Source organism: Tursiops truncatus, chromosome 18 (genome assembly GCF_011762595.2).
Source record: "Tursiops truncatus isolate mTurTru1 chromosome 18, mTurTru1.mat.Y, whole genome shotgun sequence".
NCBI classification, from domain to species: Eukaryota; Metazoa; Chordata; class Mammalia; order Artiodactyla; family Delphinidae; genus Tursiops; species Tursiops truncatus.
The window spans coordinates 77939775-77958345 of record NC_047051.1 but is presented as its reverse complement, the minus strand read 5'-3'; the positions used below and the strand labels follow the sequence as shown (position 1 = coordinate 77958345).

Here is an 18571-nt window from a genome sequence, read left to right as displayed (position 1 = left end):
GAAAATATGAATGACTTTTAAAATAATATGAGAGGGGAATTTCTTTCTAAAGTATGATACAGAACTCCAGAAGATAAAGATTAATAAAAATAATTTTTAACATAAAATATCAATAAATTTTATCACATAAAAATAAAATATATCTTCAACAAAACACAAGCCAAAGACAAAAATTGCAACCTATAAGCATAAACAAAAGGTTAATTTCTTTAACAAATGAGGATACCAACAAATCAGTACAAAAGACCGCAGACCCAACAGAAAAGTGAGCAACAACTACGGACAGACATTCCACAGCAAAGGAAATGCGTTGGCCTTAAAACTGTGAAAAGATTCACGACCCCAAGAAACACACACAAACGTTACGAGGAGTGTGGGGTGGGGTCTGCTGTGGTCCTGCTGGGCGTGTGGCCGAGTGCCTCTGTGCCCCCGTTCCTCAAAGCATTTTTACACTTCTTCAGAGCCAGCCGTGCCTTCTTTGGAGTATCCTTATATATGGCAAATCTCTGTCATTGAAGGTAAGTGTGAATTTTATTTTTCAACACAGACCACAGTAATTTGGAATCATGACTTTAAGTGACGCGAGTGTCGAGGACAAGGCAGCAGCACTTCCCAGAGCTGAAGGTGCCGCGCAGTGGTTCCAGGAGATGCCGTGGCGGCTACGGCTCTGGGCTCCGCCGCTGGACGGGTCCAGCCTCAGCCTGTGGCTTACTCACAAGAGCATCTGGGACAATCCCTTCATGCCCCCAGGCCCCGTTTCCTCCCCTGCAAGATGGGGTAACAGTGGGTGGGAGTCACGGGGTGATTACAGGGTGACTGCTGTCTCAGTTTGCCCAGGCTGAGGGGTGTCCTTGGACACTAGATGGGGGCTGTGCTGGGGGACTGTCTGATCGGCCCCAAGGAACTAGAACTGGACGTGCCTCTCGGCACGGATTTGGGGGGCACTCTGCTGGTGAGTGCCCTGCTGGTGAGTGCTCTGCTGGTTAGAGCTCTGCTGGTTAGAGCCCTGCTGGTTAGAGCCCTGCTGGTGAGTGCCCTGCTGGTTAGAGCTCTGCTGGTTAGAGCTCTGCTGGTGAGTGCCCTGCTGGTGAGTGCCCTGCTGGTTAGAGCTCTGCTGGTTAGAGCTCTGCTGGTGAGTGTCCTGCTGGTGAGTGCCATGCTGGTGAGTGCCCTGCTGGTTAGAGCTCTGCTGGTGAGCCTCTCCTTTCTCACAAGTTGCTTTGAAAGACAATTCAGAAACCATGAAGTTTTTGTTCAGAAATTGTGGCAAACTGCTTAAGGGTTTGTGGCTGAGCACAGGTGGTCCCTTTCCATGCTGTTTCTGGGCTCGGCCAGGTGACTTGGTTCGGCCGATGGGACAAAAGCAGATGCTTGAAACGTGCATGGATCTTGGGGTTTGCCACCTGTGCTGTGGGGAACCCCTTGGTACCGAGTTAGCAAGCCCACTTTGCTGGCCTGAGAACGAGTGACCAAATGGTGGGGCCAGCCCTGCACTGGTGAGTGAGGCCCTCCTAGGCCACCAGCCTGGCCACCAGGAGAACTGCCCACCAACCCCAGAATGAGAGAGCGACGCCGCTTTAAGCCACAAGGTGTGTGGCGGTTGTTTTATAACCGGCAGAGAGATTTTGTTAAAAAGTTAGTGGTTGAAGCTACAGTTGCTTAGTGCATAAAATGAAGATGTGGAATGATTCTATGCGTGGACGTTAGAAAAGAACATAACACTTTATAAAGTGCAGAGCTAAGACCTAAAGAAGTGAAGTGTATAAAATACATCTTTAGCTTAGATGCACAATGGTCTCTGAAAGGTTTTTTACCCCCGTTTGAATGGTTACCTCTTTCAAAATTCCTCTTTGTAAGAGAAACTTTCTTGTAAACAAATCCAGGTTAGGTGTTGGGGCTTGTTCTGCTGTCTTCCTGGTGCGTTTATATCTCAGGAGAATGTCTGCCATGAACGCAACAACGTTCTGGACGATTCATTGGTACTACAGGTAGAACTCCATCACTGGGGTGGGTGCTCAGGTCAGGGTCTCAAAGTGCCCTCCCAGGTTTGCCCCAGGATGCTCCAGTTTTAAAACTGAAGTCCCATGTCCTGAGAACCCCCTTTGTCCCTGGCAGACCAGGACTGCTGGTCATACCTTTCCAGGAACAACAGTGAAGAATCCTTTGGGACCTGACAGAAATGCCAATTCTGGGCCTGCCTTGGACCTGCTGAGTCAGAACCTCAGGCCGTGCTGTGCAGCTAAGGGTTGTGCGCTGGCTCCAGGAGGGGCTGGGGTCCAGGCGCGTCTGGCAGGGGCCCAGGGAGGGCTGGAGTTTAGCAGAAGCACCTCAGGAGCCCAGTGGCTGGGCAAGCCGGCAGACCTGTGGTCTGACCACCGGCTCTCAGCCCTAAGCAGCCAAGACTCAGGAAGCTGGGTTTTCCCGGCTGGCTCCAGGCCACCTTCCAGGCTTCCTTTTCACGTGGGGACATTGTCAACGTTTCCAGCAGGTGGCCCATGCTAATCACCCCGTCAGAAATCTGAGTAAACCCAGTGGTTGACTTGGTTGCTGAAGCATCAGGTGTCTCTATTGGCAAAGCACACGCGGTCAATCGCGCCATCAGCGGTGATGAAGAGAAACGTATAATTGGCGTAATTAGCGCTGCAGCGCGGTCGTGTGTAATCACAAAGAACTCTCTCCGGCTCCAGTCAGGCTGAAACTGGTAAGCACAGATTTTTGAGGAAAAAGAATAAAGGAGGATATTCTGAAATTCAGCCCATTTACTCAATCACATTTTAGCTTTTACTTTGCTTTGGAGGTGATGCGCCAATGTTGCCCGGTCCTGGTAAAGACCTATGGGGTACCTTCACCAGGACAGAGAAGAAAGTAAGATGGTTTAGTGACGAGTGTGGCCAAAAATGCAATCTCTTTTTTATTTCTTAAGGAGGAAATTTGAGACAAAGTAAAGACAGTAGCTGTATAAATTTTTGTAGTATTCCCGTTACTTCACAGTTGGCTTAAAATAAAACACACATAGTATAGGTTATTTCTGTTACCTGAGAAATTGCCCACATCACAGCGACTTCTGGTGACTGACTTCCACGAGTGACTGTCTACTGTCTTGGCGTTGGAATCTCCTGCAATGGCAGCAGAGGACGTGATCATGGGGCTGCTCTGAGCAGGACGTGAGCTGAGAGCAGCAGAGCCGATGCAACGCGATACCTGAGCTCCCAGCCCGGCCACGGCTGGTGCGGAAAACTTGGCAGGTCCCAGTAGCCCGTCGGGGCCACAGTGGAGACATAGCTGAGAACCGCAGCGACAGGTGTGCACAGAGCCTCGGCTGCCCTCATCACTGGCCAGATTTTGGGAGAAAAGTTAGCTTTGAGATCAGCAGTGACATGGGCCTCTCTGAGTTTTGAATAGAGAGTCTTGTAACTTAACCAGGGATTAAGCATTTCAGCACAGTGTCGAGTAGGTAAATATGGCTGGTTATCCTTGACGCTCTGGGTTGAGCTGGGCTTTGCCAACCAGCTCTGAAAGTCTCATACAGAGATCAAGCCGTTAAGGGCACTATGAACATGGTTGGGAGTTTTTTAAAAATCTGTTAGTACAAAAGCCTTTGAATATCTAAGTCCATCTTAGGAGAGTCTCATACTGGTAATTACACAATGATGCCTATCTATATATAGTTTAGATGTTGGTGTTTAGTTTAGAGCACACAAAAAAAATGAAAACAAAGATGAAACAGAAGTACCAGATCCTCTCCAAAATGAACCAAATACAGCCCTTTTGAATAAGAATTTCAAAATACCATGCAACCACCTTTTTCGTATTTCTGATTATTTTATGGGGAGACTGAGACACAGATGACGCTAACACACACCAGCAGCTGAGGACAGAGCCAGGAGTGGCTTATGTCAATGCCAGATTCTCATCTCGAGCTGGAGCAGTTGTTTCTGCTTCCTTTTCTCAGTTCTGGCTTAACCCCACTTAAGAGTTAAAGAAATTAAATCTGTATGTGTTTCCGGCCCTGGGACTTCTCAGTTGCCTTTTTAAACTCAGCACTGAGGGCTAGAAAGGAATTCGGGGAAATCCGCCAGCGAGGTGCTCTGGTTTGCTTAGCGGTCCAGAAATCGCGCCGGGGGTTTCCCATCTCGACACCTGATGGGACCCACCAAACCTTAACTCCTGGCTGCTTGGGGGTCAGACAGCTGCTAAATCAGAAAACATCGTCAATCGCAACGACAAAGACGATGATGCCACACATCTTAATCCACCGTCTAAATTCCCTGTGGGCCGAGTGCCACGTGTGTGGAGGGAGGTCAGACCAGGGCACAGGCCACGCACACAGTGGGAGACCTGCTCGCGGGCTTCTGGGCCACGGGAGGCCGGGGCGGCAATGCTTCTCGTCTCCCTGGCAGGAAGCTCTCCTCCAGGGAGCAGGAAGGAAGTGACTGGAGGGCCGTGAGTCACCAGACTCCGGCTGAGAATCCTCCGGTGAGGGCATGCGGAATGTTCAGGCCCTGATTAGCTCTGTAGGCCAGACGGCCGCGAGCATCCCTGAGGCTCAGTCCCTCCCGCCTTCAGATGTACACTCACCACGGTTTAGAGACGGAATGCCTGACATAAACATGGGGGGCAGATTGACTGACGCCTGGGGGTGCGGCCTGGCCCTCTTCCCACTGGGAATCACCTTTCAAGTAAACACGTGAGTCTCAGGAGGAGCCTCGGTGTCACTGTGGTAGACTTTTAAAAGTAAATTTCTCTTTCACTGGCTTAGAAATTTGGGATGAATTAGAGCACAGTCACTGCGACCCAGCCAGCACAGGGATAAACATCTTTTCCTCGCCTCGCAGCGAAAAGGCGACCCTCAGGAACCTGACAGCCGCTGCCGCTCTGTGCAGACCCCAGGCCGGCGGCCTCCGTCGAGTCTCAGGCCCTGTGTGACCAGGCACTGCTCTGGCCACCGGCCTCCGGCTCTTCCATCCAGCAGACTCATACATTTACGTTCTGAGTCCCGTCCACTGTGTGAGCTGGAATTACAAAGACAATTCAGCTGGGAGCCACGAGGCTTCCTGCTACCCCGGCCCCCAAACCTGGCACCTCAGCCCGGAGGCCCCGTCTGGCCCCCTCTGGCCCCGTCTATCCCGGGGCTCCTCCAGGGGCCTCTCCCTCCTTCTGCTTCAGGAAGCTGCTCTACACGATGGGGGTGGGCGCGGGACACTGAAGGCGGGACCTTTGGGTGGTTGGGGTCCAGGGTCATGATCTCGTTAGGGGCACACGGCGTTTGCCGCTTTCTTCGTCCAGAGGAAAAGAGGCCCCGCTAATTGCATCTGTCCTTAATCAAAGCTGGAAAAGGCAGGGAGAGAGTTGTGGTGGGAGAGGGAAATCGTGGCCTCACTTACCTCATCCCCTTCCGACGCGCAGAGCCCAGTTTCGCCGTCCATGCCAGGGAAACCCTCAGGCCGTAGTGCGCGCTCCGCTGGTGTGGTGCAGGGGTCCGGCTGTCCAGGACCTTGTGAAAATACAGGCGCTCAGGGACAGGACTGCTGCAGACGGGAGGGGGGCACGCGTGGGCTCTCAGGTTTCCCGTAGCACTGCTCGTTCAGCAACTGGCAGCGGACACGCAGAGAAGTGCTCTGGGCGCTGGAGTTGGACGGAGTGCGTAAGCAACACACGGCCACATGCAGCTCCCGCCGTGTGCTGTCCAGAGGGGCGGCTTGGAGGACGGCCCTCCGGAAGGCTGGGCGTTCTCACTCGGTCACTGGCCTCTCCCCACGCCTCCTCCGCCAGGTGTCTTGACAGGGACAGTGAAGACGCCCCCCGAGTCAGCAGGACGGCAGAAAGCCAGGGCCCACACCTCCCCGAAGCTGATGCCCGGTCTCCACGGCACGATTGTGGGTGTGACAGCACTGCACCCCCAGCTCAAACACCAGCCAGTCCTGGGCGCTGGGCCCTCCCACACCCCCGTCAGTCCCTCCACATAAAACAGAGCTGGGCAGGCGAGGGGACCTGCCTGGAATAGGGCGTTTCAAGCAGTGGGTCATGGCCAGCGACGGGCAGGTAAGAGCTCGACAGCTGCCGGGGAGCGGGGAGAGGGGTGCGTGCAGGGCTTGTCCATTTCCATGGCATCAACCCTCTGGCCGGGAAGAGACGAAAGGGGCCCATCATATGCGGTGTTTCCACCGTGTAACAGCCAGTGAGGACTTCAAGAGCAGGGGTTTGTACAGTTTTATAAACTTATATAAAGCTTCTATAATTTAATTTAAAATAATGGTCCTGTTTAACAACGAGCTGGCAGAACTCCCGAAAATGTAGCGGTTGATCTCGTGAGCTGCTCCCTCCAGGCCACCAGTGGCTCGCTGGCTCATTGAGGTCCTGAAAGCAATTTCAAACTTATGTAAACCAGACGAGGTTAAGTGAAGCTGGAATAGAATACGAAATTTTAGAGCAGATTATATCTAGTCAGGATGTCAAGTACTTGTGTGAGTGCGTCAGGTTGTGACCTAAAGTGTATTTACTTTTGTGGGTCTTTTAACAAGAAGTGTGAGCAGTTCTGGAATCGGGACTCCAGCTGCCTTTCCGTCCAGCTTCAGAGTGACCGTCGGGAGGGCCGCGCCCATGACCTGCTGCCTGAGGGAGATGCCCCGAGAGCTTGAGGAGACAGACTCTGCGAAAGGAGACCCTGGAGGGGAAAGAAGATGCAGAGCCGGGTTTCTCCTCGGGCCCCAGAGCCGCGGGCGCCAGTCGCCGTCCTAGGTGTGGACAGGGACCCACACGTCACCGTCTCGTGACACCAAGGGCAAGGTGAGCGGTCGTGAGGGGACCCCTCCCGGGGCGCCGGGTCTCAAACTCCCCGCAGGAGGGACCTGGGTCCTGCGGGGCTGCAGCAGGAGCACAGGAGGGACGGTGAGTGCTCACCTACCACCGTCTTGTCCTTTGCAGAAAAATTATTTGGGGCTTCCCTGGTGGCGCAGTGGTTGAGAGTCCGCCTGCCGATGCAGGGGATGCAGGTTCGTGCCCCGGTCCGGGAGGATCCCACATGCCCCGGAGCGGCTGGGCCCGTGAGCCATGGCCGCTGAGCCTGCGTGTCCGGAGTCTGTGCTCCGCAACGGGAGAGGCCGCGGCAGTGAGAGGCCCACGTACCGCAAAGAAAAAAATTTTTGTTATTTTGAGGTCATCGTAGGTTCTCGTGTGATTATAAGGCGTAGGACAGAGACCCCGCGTCGCCGTCCCCAAGGCCTCGTGTGGCGACGTCCTGCGTGACCATGGTGATTCCACAGATCTCAGCAGGAGCTGGGAGAGATACAGCCCGCTGCCCGCTCGGGGTGCACTGGGGCACAGGCACGCGCGCATGTGTGTGTGTAGATCTGTGTCATTCTGTCACACGTGCACACGCGTGTGGCCACCACCACTGTCAGGGCACAGAACGCGTCCACCCCCCAGGGTCCCTCCTGCTGCCTTGTTATGTCCGCAGCCATCGCCTCCCCCTTCCCTGGGCCCTGACCCCCACTGTCCCTTCCCCGACTCTGCAGTTTGTCATTCTAAGAAATTTGTGTAGGAAGTTCCTGGTGGCCTAGTGGTTAGGATTCCAGACTCTCACTGCCAGGGCCCAGGTTCAATCCCCGGTCGGGGAACTGAGATCCCGCAAGCCTCACGGCCAAAAAAAAGAAGAAAGAAAAGAAGTTGTGTAAGTGGCATCACGCATGAGCGCGGCAGGCTCTCCTCGGCCTCAAGGTCGCCGGGGTTACTGCGTCAGTCGTCTGTTCCTTTCTGTTGCAGAGCAGAGTCGGCTTCCGCTCCTACCTGCGGAAGGGTGGGTGGAGGTCGCCTCTGGTTTGCGGCGTCAGTGAGCAGCGTGGTTTTGTGAGTGTCCTGTCTTTCGAAGGAGACTTTCTTCCTCCAGGCGGAGGGTCTGGGGAGAGCGTAAGGCCTCCCTCTGCACTGGCTACAGGCTCACCGGGGGCGGGCGGGGGGGACTGACTCCTGGGAGGAGGTGGAGGTCTGGAGGGACCTGCGGGGACCGCATCCCAAGGTCCCAGGGCAGAGTCGCCGTCGCCCACCCCCCAGCGTCTCCCAGGCCCAGCACAGGTGCTGCAGGACAGCCAGTGTCTCCTGGGCACTGGCGGGGGGGAAGCACCCCGCCCTCACCCTGGGGCTGATGAAACCGCCAAGCCGGCCCGGGTGCTGAGCGCCGCACAGCACCCGGGCCCCGCGGCAGCCGGGTGGGTGGCACTGCTGCTGGCCCATTTCACAGGCCAAGACACTTAGAGACAATCGGGGGGAAGAGTTCTGTTCACCTCAAACCATGTGGAAGGAAGAGAGGTAATTTAAGTGGGGTGTCGTGGGCTACGTCTGTAGTAAAAGCCGTGTCAGCCCGTCACTTTCACACTCAAAGTTGATTGCCACGTGTTCACACCCCCAGGTGCTGTGCTTGTACAGTCTGCCAGCTGCCACCGTCCACTCCCTCCTGTGCCACCCACGGCCCTGAAGCTGGGAGTGACGGCCACACAGCTCCCGTGAAGGGGTGAGGGGAAGTCCCGGCCAGGCCGTCCCGAGGCAGCTCCCCCGTCCCCAGAGTCAGCACAACCTCAGAAATGGGCTTTCCCACCATTGCAAAGCAATTATACTCCAATAAAGACGTAACAACAAAAAAGAAAGAAATGGTCTTTCCATTCTTCCTCAGTGCTGCCACTGTGTTCATAGCTTCGAGACCACGTCGGCTTCTGGGGTTGTCTCCTCTGTTTGTTTCCCTGCACCATTCCAGGTGGAACTAACTGCAGGCCGCGGGGTAGACAGTGATTTCCTGCTCTTCCCACGGGGTCTCGCGGCTTCTGGACATGTGCCCCGTGCTCAGTAAACGAATTGCTAAACAAGAGTACACACTCATTCAAACACCTTGTCCGGCCACTGTGCAAGATTGTCTATAGATATTAATAAAACCCTGGAGGAAATACAATGTAATGGTGGGCGCACAGGTATCATTTTGCCCTTTTCCAGTTTCTTTACTATTACGTTGCATCTCCCAACCTAATGTTTCACAAAAGCGGCAGCTCCTACTGGCCACTGATAGAATCTGCTGCGCGGTTGTAACAGCCTGCCGAGCAGTTTGCCACCGCGGCTGCCTTTGTCGCTGGGTCTCTGGAGCCTGACTCCCTGGACAGGAAGTGTCTGCGGTCAGAGCTCCTGGGTTTTGTCCTTTGCAGCTTGTGCTGTGATTCTGTTGTGAGGACTGACTGACAGCAAATCCCCATCTCCCGTGGTGGGGATCAGTTACCTCCTCCGCTCCTTTTAGCTTCTGGGATCCTTCGATGGAGATTTTAGAAGAAAAAACACACCATCCGTCCATAGCTAAGAAGGCAAGACTTGGAGGCTAGTTAATTGCTGATTTCAGGGGTGTCTTCAAGGAGCTACTTGATATTTGGCTAATTATGGTCAAAAATAACAAGTTAAACTTTACTATGATGAGAACGTAGATATTTTGAGCAAATGTTCTTGATAATAAGCGGTCAGGGCATATGCGAGTGTATCAACAGGTGGCGCCATTAGGTACCTAAGGTTATATTTCACTAGTAACTCCACCTGACAGGTATACTGATACGGATCAACGGCGTCGCACATCAGCGGTTAGGGCTCCGTTAGTGAGGCCGGGCCAGGCGTGGGCTGGGCCCGGGATCCCTACATCTCGTTGGCTTTACACAACAGGGGCCATTTCTCACGTTTGTTCATCAAGACGGTTCCAGGGCAGCTGTCTCTCCACAGGGACTCAGGGGTCCACTTAGCTCTGAACTTTGAAGCGAGGCCTCCCAGTCGCCGTCGATGGAGAAGAGAGAGACGAAGCTACACGGTGGCTTTTCCTAGCTTCCAACCAGATGCACTCACTTCCTAGGCACCCGGTCCCTCGGCGAGCTGCCAGGAGGGAGGCGGCGTGGTCCCTGCTCCCCCCCGCCCCCCAGCCCATCCCAGGAGGAGCTCCTGGTGCTGGCAGTGGCTCTGGCGCTGTCTCCTTGTAGGCGGGCCGAGCCGGGCCTCCTTTCCACCAGCAGCACAGAACCTCTGGGCTTCGAGCATCCAACGGGAACTTCAGTGCAGGCGTCTCCCCTCTATGGCTTTTCTCCCCAGTGTGGCCCAAACGACAAATATTGGAGAAAGATTATTTGAGGGTGTTATTACTCATCTCTCTGGATTCTCCAAATGCTTTCTGTCCTAGACTATCAGGTCACCAGGGCCACATTCCTTGACTCCTACGGGCCTGAGTAAACTATCAGAGAATTAGGATTGAACGTTACGTTCCCAACTTTTCCATGTGACAGTAGGAGAAACCACTATGTTCATTCAGAGAATATTAGTTGGACTTCTACCATGTGCCAGGCAGTGTTGTGAGCAGAGCAGCACAGGTCAGTCATTTGATGGAAAAATCCTTCCCTGACTTGTTGAATATCCATATGAAAAAATTTGTCTAAAAAATTCCTCCTGTTGCTTAGTTGGCCAAAATATTCTTTTCTGAAAAAGTGGATACACTTCCTTTTATGAAGTAATATATAACATATATGGAAATATGTTTCCATATTGCCCTTTTCACCTTGACTATCAGGAAACTCAGAGCTGAGCTCTACATTCATTGCAGTAGCTGTTTTCACTGCAGATGTTTGATACAATAATTTCTTCCTTCAAAAATTTTTTGAGTTCATTGTATACTGGTCATTTATTTTATGTCACTTCAGATCCTTTGAAAGTAGACTGAGCAGATATGAATAATAAACTATCTAATTATGCTGTTTTAGCCAATACATAAATATCCACTGGTTGATAGATTGACGCTTCTCAATAAATATTCTTTGGGGGGGTTGCAGAAGAGGATTCTATCAGAGAGAAAAAGACAACAGCGAGTTATAAACAAAGAGAGTATAGATCACCTTTTCCTTTAATCCCTCAGATCTTCCTGTCTCTTATAATCACAACTCTAAGGGAACAGATTCTAATTTAGAAAAGAAGGATCAGTCCCTTTGGGCAGAACACAGATTTAAGAAGGCACGGTGCCCGCACAGGGCTACGGAGGTGAGTCTTCTTAGGGAAGGAACAGAGGAAGGGTGCTGTGTGGGTCTCCGTGTTGCGTGGGGGGAAAGCGAGGTGCTCACCCACATCTGGCCCCACTGATGTGTGGCCCCGCATCCTCATAAACTTATTTCCTACCCTCTGAGCACATGCGTCTTATCAAACCCTCTGATGAGCTGCCAACCTCGTGCTCATTTGGTCAGATTAAAATGATGTCATCGATATGGCAAACCAGACTGATGTTCTGCAGACTGTCCAGACTGCCCAGGTCTCTTTGGGCTGCATTATAACAGAGGGCAGGAAAGCCTAAGGGTGCAGTGAGATTCCAAGTGTGTGCTAGAGTCTATGGCATGTGATGTAAACGGCTTCTGCTTCTCCTCCTTATTCGGGACGGAGCAGAGGGCATTTCCCAGTTCCATGGCCATATACCATGGATCAGAGGCCATGCTGGTGTGGCCTGGAAGTGGCACCACCTCTGGCGTGGCAGCTGCAATGGGGGCTACTGTGTGGTTGAGTTTTTGGTGGTTCAGTGTCATCCTCCAGAACCTATCCGGCATCAGACATGGGACTGGCGAATTATATGATCCTTTAGGTCTTTAAGGGCGGTCTTGATCTCCATGGTTCCTCCAGGATGTGTCATTGCTTTTGAGCCTTCCCTGCTGGTATGGCTGTTAACCCACATACCAAGGAACCAAGGTGGGTGTTTTGACAACTGTCACATGCATCCCTACCGGTCCCTCACCTGTGGTGCAAGGAGAAATGATCACTTGGGGGTTCCCTGTGAGCCGCTCCTAGCAGAGTTCCATGTGTTTCTTGGGCCTCACAAGTTTTGCTTTAACAGGGGCGTGACGAGCCCTCGACTCAGACCTCAGCCCGGCAGCCCTTCAAACGTCTAGGTGTTTCCCTTTCCATGTGGAATTACATGAGTGAATGGCCACAGGCCCCTCTGGGGACATCCCAGGGGCATCCTCACTGTCAACACGTGCAGCCGGGTCCTCTCCTCCAGTCAGCAGGCTCCAGGGCTGAGAACTGGCTCCCGCCTGGAAACTGGGTAAAGGGTTGTGACGTTTTATTGAAGCAACTTTCTTCAGCACCCCCGACCCCATCTACGATTTCCTTTGGCAGCATAAACTGACTTATACCGCTGCCGGCCGGCTCTCCGTCCTGCCCTGACACTGTGCTCGACTGACCATCACTACAGCCTCTGCAGGTCAGGGCGCCGGGGCTGCCGCTGCAGCCTTGCTGCACAGTAACTGCCCCTGCCTGGCTTCTGATGTTAAGTGTCACCTCTGGCCTCTATCATGTCACCACCCCATCATCCTCACGCTCTTAGGAGGCCCAGCGCTCCCTGTGACAGCGTCTCCGCCCTCGGCCCAGTCCTGCATGTCCAGCCGCGGTCGAGCTCTCTCCGGCACATTCCTCATCCCAGGCGCTGACGAGGTTTCCTGGTCTCGTGGAGCGTATTTACTCTCCCGTGCCACCTCTAAGCACTGGGATGCCTTCCTCGCTGTCTGCCGTGACCACAGGGCATTTCCACTTCACTTAGTGTGGGATGATGCTTTTTACAAGCTTTCAAAGGCCACACTAGGGGCCTGGGGTCCTGGCCAGTGTGCCAAATCCTGCATCGTGGTTGAATGATGCCGTACCAGTGAACTCTAACCTGGTCCCCCTTGCGTGCTGCCTCTCCTGGGTCCAGCATTCTCTGGCTCTGCTTCTGCCTTTGCTCACCCACCCCCACTGGCATGCTTCCCGGGTCTGTTTGCAGACCCAGCGCTTCCCTGGCTGGGAGTGGAGCTGGACACAGCGCTGGTACCGTCCCGCAATCATCTCCAAGCGCAGGGGAAGGGGGACACCTCTTCCGGTCCAGAAGGTTTACGGAAAGCTGGGAGTCAAGGTTTTGAGTGCATTAATTCAGATGATGCTCCCCCAAGCTGCAGGGTTACAGCAACCTTCCTTGGGTTGAGCCTGCAGGCAGCCCTGGAGCACCACTACCTTCGTGATTAAGTTCTCGCTCTGATCTGCACCTGTTTTGGTTCTCTGGGGTAGGAGATGAGGCTGTCTTTATATGGTAGCAAGAAAACCTTTTTGTCACACTTTTCTTTACATGGGTGATCTTTTCACTGCCTTGCCCTCAGCAAGAACCACCTGATCCCAAAGTCGAGGTGATTCCTGCTTCCCAGCCTCCCCATGCCTGAGACGCTGCACCCCACTGTGTGCCCCCCACGCTCAGCACTGCTGCGTCCACCAGCGGGTGTCCTGCTCTCAAACAGAGGCTGCTCCTAGAACACTCCCGGCCCCAACCATCTTATGCCGGGTTCCTTTGGAAACAGACTCCGAAGAGACGTCCGTGTGCGGGCTTTTATTGGCAGTGTTCTCAGAAGGGAAGTCCTGTGAGGGTGTGAGGGAAGGTGGGCTGGACAGAGAAGCAGGTTGCCAACAAGGCTGCTGCTCCCGGGGCTCCGGCCGATCCTCTGAGAAGCTCGGGAGCTGGGAGTGCTTTTCAGTTACGTTGATGGAGGCAAAGCCTTGGTCATGCAGAGGGATGGCGGCACTCGCTACAGAAGCCGCCTGAGGTCCAGGCTTGGAGACAGCAGCTCTAACTGGCTGCTTTTCTACCCTCCGTGTTAAACCTGAGTAAACACCTCCTATGAAGGTCTCGAGAAGATAGACTCAAGCAGAGGACTGAGGACCTGGAAGGAGGCGCGGGTAGTCTGGGTGAAGAAGGGTCATTAAGCTTTTTTAACACGTACCTAAGCATTTTTTTTAGGAAGTGAGGTAAAGCAATGAGAAGAACAGGCCTTTCTCTTTATTAAGCTTGTAGTGTGGTCTACACGTGCTGTGTGTGTGTGTGTGTGTGTGAGAGAGAGAGAGAGAGAGAGAGAGAGAGAGAGTGGTGTTGGGCGCTATGAAGCCAGAGGAGTAGGAAGTGGACAGGAAATCAGGAGACACAGAAAATGAGCTGAGGTTGGTGGCCTGCGGGTCAGCAAGGGCAGACAAGAGTGCACTTGGCCTGTGTGAGAAGCTAGGAGCCAGGGTGGCCCGAGGGAGGCCCGGAGACAGCAGAGGGGCAGGAGGGCAGCAGGAGGGACTGGACAGCTTTGGAGCCTGGTCAGGATCTCACCCGGACTGCGCACCCCCCCTGACCCCAGGTGGCCGGCAGCCCCTACTCTGAGGGGGCTGAGCTGGGCCAGGGAATTCTTTTCCTTTGATACCTGTAGGTCTGAGTTTCTTAAAACCCTGTGCATGTGCCCCCCTCCCAAGCCTCCCGGCCAGGTTCCACCGCCCCCGCCCGGTCCCCACCACCACCAACCCTAGCCCGGTCGCCCCCCCCCCCCCCCCCCCCCCCCGCAAATCTCGCCCGGTCGCCCCCGCCGCCCGACTAGGTACACCGGCACTCCCGGCCGGATCCTCCCCGTGAGGCGAGACGCCCCCTCCGGGTCCCTTCGATGCCTCCTCGGAGGCCAACCCCGCCCCGCTGCGGGCCTTGGGATGTGGGCGGAGCCGTCTTGCTCCCGCCTCCTAGCCCTCAGCCAATGGGCAGTTGGGGACGCGCTGTTGGCGGAACCGTAACGCTCCCGCCCCTCTGCGGGCCTTGGACAATCGGGAACTGGGCAGGGCCGTGGGCGGGGCCTCCCCGCCCCCACCCGCGTCCTCGGCCAATGAGCGGGCGTGTGGGCGGAGCCGGAGGTGGAGGTGCAGCGGACGCGCGGGCACGGGGTAGGGCACAGAGCTCCGGGACTGCGCCGCCGCTCGGGCTCTGCTGCTCCGCGGGGCTCGGCGCGCGAATTCCGGGCAGACCCAGCATGGCGGTGGAGGAAGAGGGGCTCCGGGTTTTCCAGAGCGTGAAGATCAAGATCGGTGAGCTCCCGGGAGCTGGCGGGGGCGCTGGGGTCTTCGAGGGGGCTCGCGGCGGGCGCCCCCAGGCCCCCGACCCCTTTCCTGGGGACCAAGGCCCTGACGCCTCCTGGCCATGTGTGCTCCCCGGTTGCGGCCCCTCCCCAGCCGCGGCCCCTCCCCACCACCCCGGAGGCCGCGGGCCTCGGCCCCCTCCCCATCACAGGGAGATGATGGGCCGCGGCTCCCTCCTCATCTCCAGGAGATGCCCGGCCGCTGCCCTCTCCCCACCTCCCCCAAGGACGGACTGGGCCGAGCCGGGCTGGCGGCTCCGGGGGACGCAGCTCCCTGCGCTGCCTCCACGCCACTAGCGGCCCCAGGTCCCCGGAGGTGGGGTCGCCTGCAGCAGAGGGAGGTGCGGTGCCGGTCTTGGGTCGGGTCCCCGTTGGGAGTGTGTATCTGCGTGTGCATGAGCGCGCGCGCGGGTGCTCTCCGGATGAGTGCACTTCAGGTGCCAAAAAGACCAACCCCGGGGTTCCGAGCCTCGCTGAGTGCGGTACCCAGACGCTTCCTTCGCTGGGGACGTGGAAGCTCTTTCACATTCCCCCAGGGGCGAGGGGCCGAGCGGGCGGCTGAATAGAGCCTGGGTGTGCACGCGACTGTGTAGGTGGATGTGTGGGCATGTGTGTGTTCCTGCGTGTTTGTGTGTGTGTGTGTCTGCCTGTGACTCTGTGGAACGCTCTGGCCCAGGGCTCCCTCCGGGCAGGTCGCCACAAGAGCCACCCCTCCCCCTTCCATTGAGAACTGGCTGCGGGAGCTTTTGGCCACCAGGGCCTGCCATTCAGGTCGTGTCCCCAGAGCAGTCCGCCTTTCTCACTGGACCCAGGAGCTGGGGGAGGGAAGTGCAGACTCTGGAGTGGCTGGAAGGCTGTATCAGGACTTCCTGGGTTCGGTTTTAACTTGGGAGGGTGATGTGCAAGTTTCTTCCCCCCAAAACAAGATCGGTTCCTGGAGTGACTGTTGCACGTTAATGCCGTAAATGCGCCAGCTGAGGGGACAGCTCCCCTTGGAGAGGGCTGCTGAGACCTGGTGTGTTGCCCGTCCTCGGGGCCCTTCTTGCCCACTGAATGCCTGGGTCCTCCACACTCCCATGTGAAAAAGGGGCTCCGGGAACCAAGCCAGGCGCCCAGTGACTGCTGGAGCGTCAGTTGCTGGTGACATTCGATGCTGCTTAGGAATTCCAGCTACCCCAAGTCAGCGTGTTGTTTCCCGTCTGCTTTATTTTGGTTTATGGATCATCGCTGAGACGCTGTTGATATCTGGCTCAGAAGCGCTGCAGATAGGATGTGGTCGCGCTTCACCTCGAGGAGCCTGCCTGGAGAGGGTCTCTCTTGTTCACTTGGTTGAAATCTGCTGCCACTTCTGCTGAGAGGTTCAACATGGCACTCCACCTGAAGGCACAGGGAAAGTGCCTCTCAGTGCCAGGGTCCAGTGAGCATGAGGGGGATGCCAACCCAGAGGCCTTGAGGTGCTTCCTTAATCGGGGTACAGGAAGGGGTGGGGCACGGCTGTGAGGCCTGGGCCAGGCTTCTGGGTGCAGCAGGCAGGAAGGGGTCTGGGGACTTCGGGGCTCAGGCCCTGCACGGCCAGCCTGGACTCCACTCAGGAGGGCTCTGGAATGGGGGTCTGTTAAGCAGAGTGGATTGACTTCTTGCGAGAATGGCACCGAGATCTGCTGGCCTGGCAGGGCGCCCTCACGGGAGGTTCTGGACCTCACACACGGGGGCCACGTGTGGAAGGAAGGGCTTTGAAGATGCTGCTCGGTTAGGCTTTCCCTCTTTTGTGCTTCAGTTTAAACAAGTGAGAGAAATGCCCAGCTCAGCTGAGGATTAGTGCAGCGACTGAACATCTGCTGGTCTAACTCCATGTGGGCACGGGGTATTATTAGAACCTTTGGAGCCCCGCCCCCACGTCTGGGGGCTGTGGCAGAGCGGATGAGCAGAAACGTCTGTGCGCAGTGGTCCACCTCCCTGGACGCGGCTCCAGCTCTCAGAAGCCCCTGTCTTCTCCCCTCTCCAAGGGTCTTCACCTGCAGCTCGGGGCTGCAGGAGGGAGACATCTGTGTCCCACCCTGGCTGCTGGGGCTTGCAGGGAGCAAGGGCCTGCGCACAGCACAGGCATTGGAGCAAAGAGGTGTCCTGGGCTGTGCTGCCGACTTAGAGGCGGGGCCGGCCCCAGAGGTGAGCTGTGGGGACTGGCCTGGGGCTTCATCTTGTTCCGCTGTGAGTAGACAGGGCCTGGTGGGTGGTGCCCCGAGCTCTCCGTTTCTCTCCTTAGTCCTCTGCTGTGGCCAGTCTTGACTCTGACTTGCCTGAGTGCCCCAGCCGTGAAGGTACAATGACGAGGAAGGACACCAGAGATGACCTGGAGGAGGGGCGGCTGTGCAGGAATCACAGGCATGCTCGCCTCCTTGTTCCGGGAGACCCTGGCTGGCTGGCCATTCACGCTGAGCCCTGTCTCTGGGCGGCTGGCAGCGTGCCCGTGTCTGCTGGTGGCCTGCCGGCCTGCCGGCTGGAAGACCCAGGGCAGGCGCCCCCGCCCCCCGCCCCCCTTTCATGGCCTCGTTTTTCCATTTGCGAAATGCCAGCAGTCATTGTCTGCAGCATCCGGTGGGAGCCCCTCATCCCAGAAAGAGACAGAGAGAAATTCTCCCTCCAGTTATACCCTCAGCAGTGTCACCATTCCTGTTGCTGAGGGGAAAGGCGGAACATTTTGGGGGGCTGAAGAGTTTTTAGTGGGGGGGCCTTGGCCGTTAAGTCCTTCGAAAGTCTGGAGCGTGTGGTGGTAGTACGTGGTCACTGAGAGGCTAACGCTGGGGAAAATGAGAAGAATCTCTTCCTTTTTTCCCTCTTCTCCTTCTTCCTTCCACCTTAAGTGCCAAATAAAAGGGGGGTATTTTTATTGTAACCATTTCAAGTCCTCGTCCTGAAGAGCTTGTGTCTTTCCCCACTTAAATCTCGCAGTTATTTTGGGCCGTTCTGCTGCACACTTGAAAATCTTACCCGCGGTCTATCTTTGGTAACAGCAGTATCTCATGTCACGTAAGACTGAACACACTTCCTGTGAGGCTGCTTGAGGAAGTGTGCTCCTCTGGCTTTCCATGAGTCAGGGCTTCAGCCCTGGAAGGGAAGCGACGTGAAGATTTGTAGGCGGCGACGGGTGAAGACGCCTGGCGAGAGCACCTCTGCCCAGCAGGGTTGTTTTGGACTCAGCACTCCTGTAGGCCTTGCAACAGAGCTTTACTTTCTGGTGATATTTCCCGTTTTCCTTGTTTTTAAAAGTGTCGTCTTGATAAATATGTCCAATTAAGAGCAATGTACAAAGGTACTTCTCTCAAGCTAAAAAAAGAGAAAATCCTGGCCTTGCCCTTGAGGGTGAGAAAAGCCCTCTTGGGCTGTGAGTGGGTCTCGTCGTTGTCAGGTTCGAGGGCAGCTTGGGGATGCGTGGCGAGGCCACAGGGCAGACCTTCCTTCTTGGACCCAGAGCAGCGGCCCCCCTGCTCTCCCCGGGCGCAGAGCACCCACTCCCGTCCCTTCTCATTCAGATTAGAACCCGTCACCAAGAAGGGCCAGGGCGGTCTGTGCAGCGCGAGCACGGGGGAAGCGGCGCCCCCCACTCAGCCAGACGTGGCCACGCAGCAGCT

General features: G+C 55.7%; 1 protein-coding gene across 3 annotated transcripts in view; it reads left to right on the top strand.

Moving 5' to 3' along the window:
• Positions 1-14737: 14737 nt before the first annotated feature.
• Positions 14738-18571, top strand: part of RASA3 (RAS p21 protein activator 3) — an 88582-nt gene continuing 84748 nt past the window's right edge. For 2 of the 3 annotated variants that reach the window (XM_033843418.2, XM_073795465.1), the window contains exon 1: positions 14739-14892. In XM_033843418.2, the coding sequence (XP_033699309.1) occupies positions 14838-14892 (55 nt within the window). In that variant the 5' untranslated portion in view covers positions 14739-14837. Of the gene's footprint in view, positions 14893-18571 lie in introns of all 3 variants that reach the window. The other variant, XM_033843419.2, reaches the window with a different exon arrangement.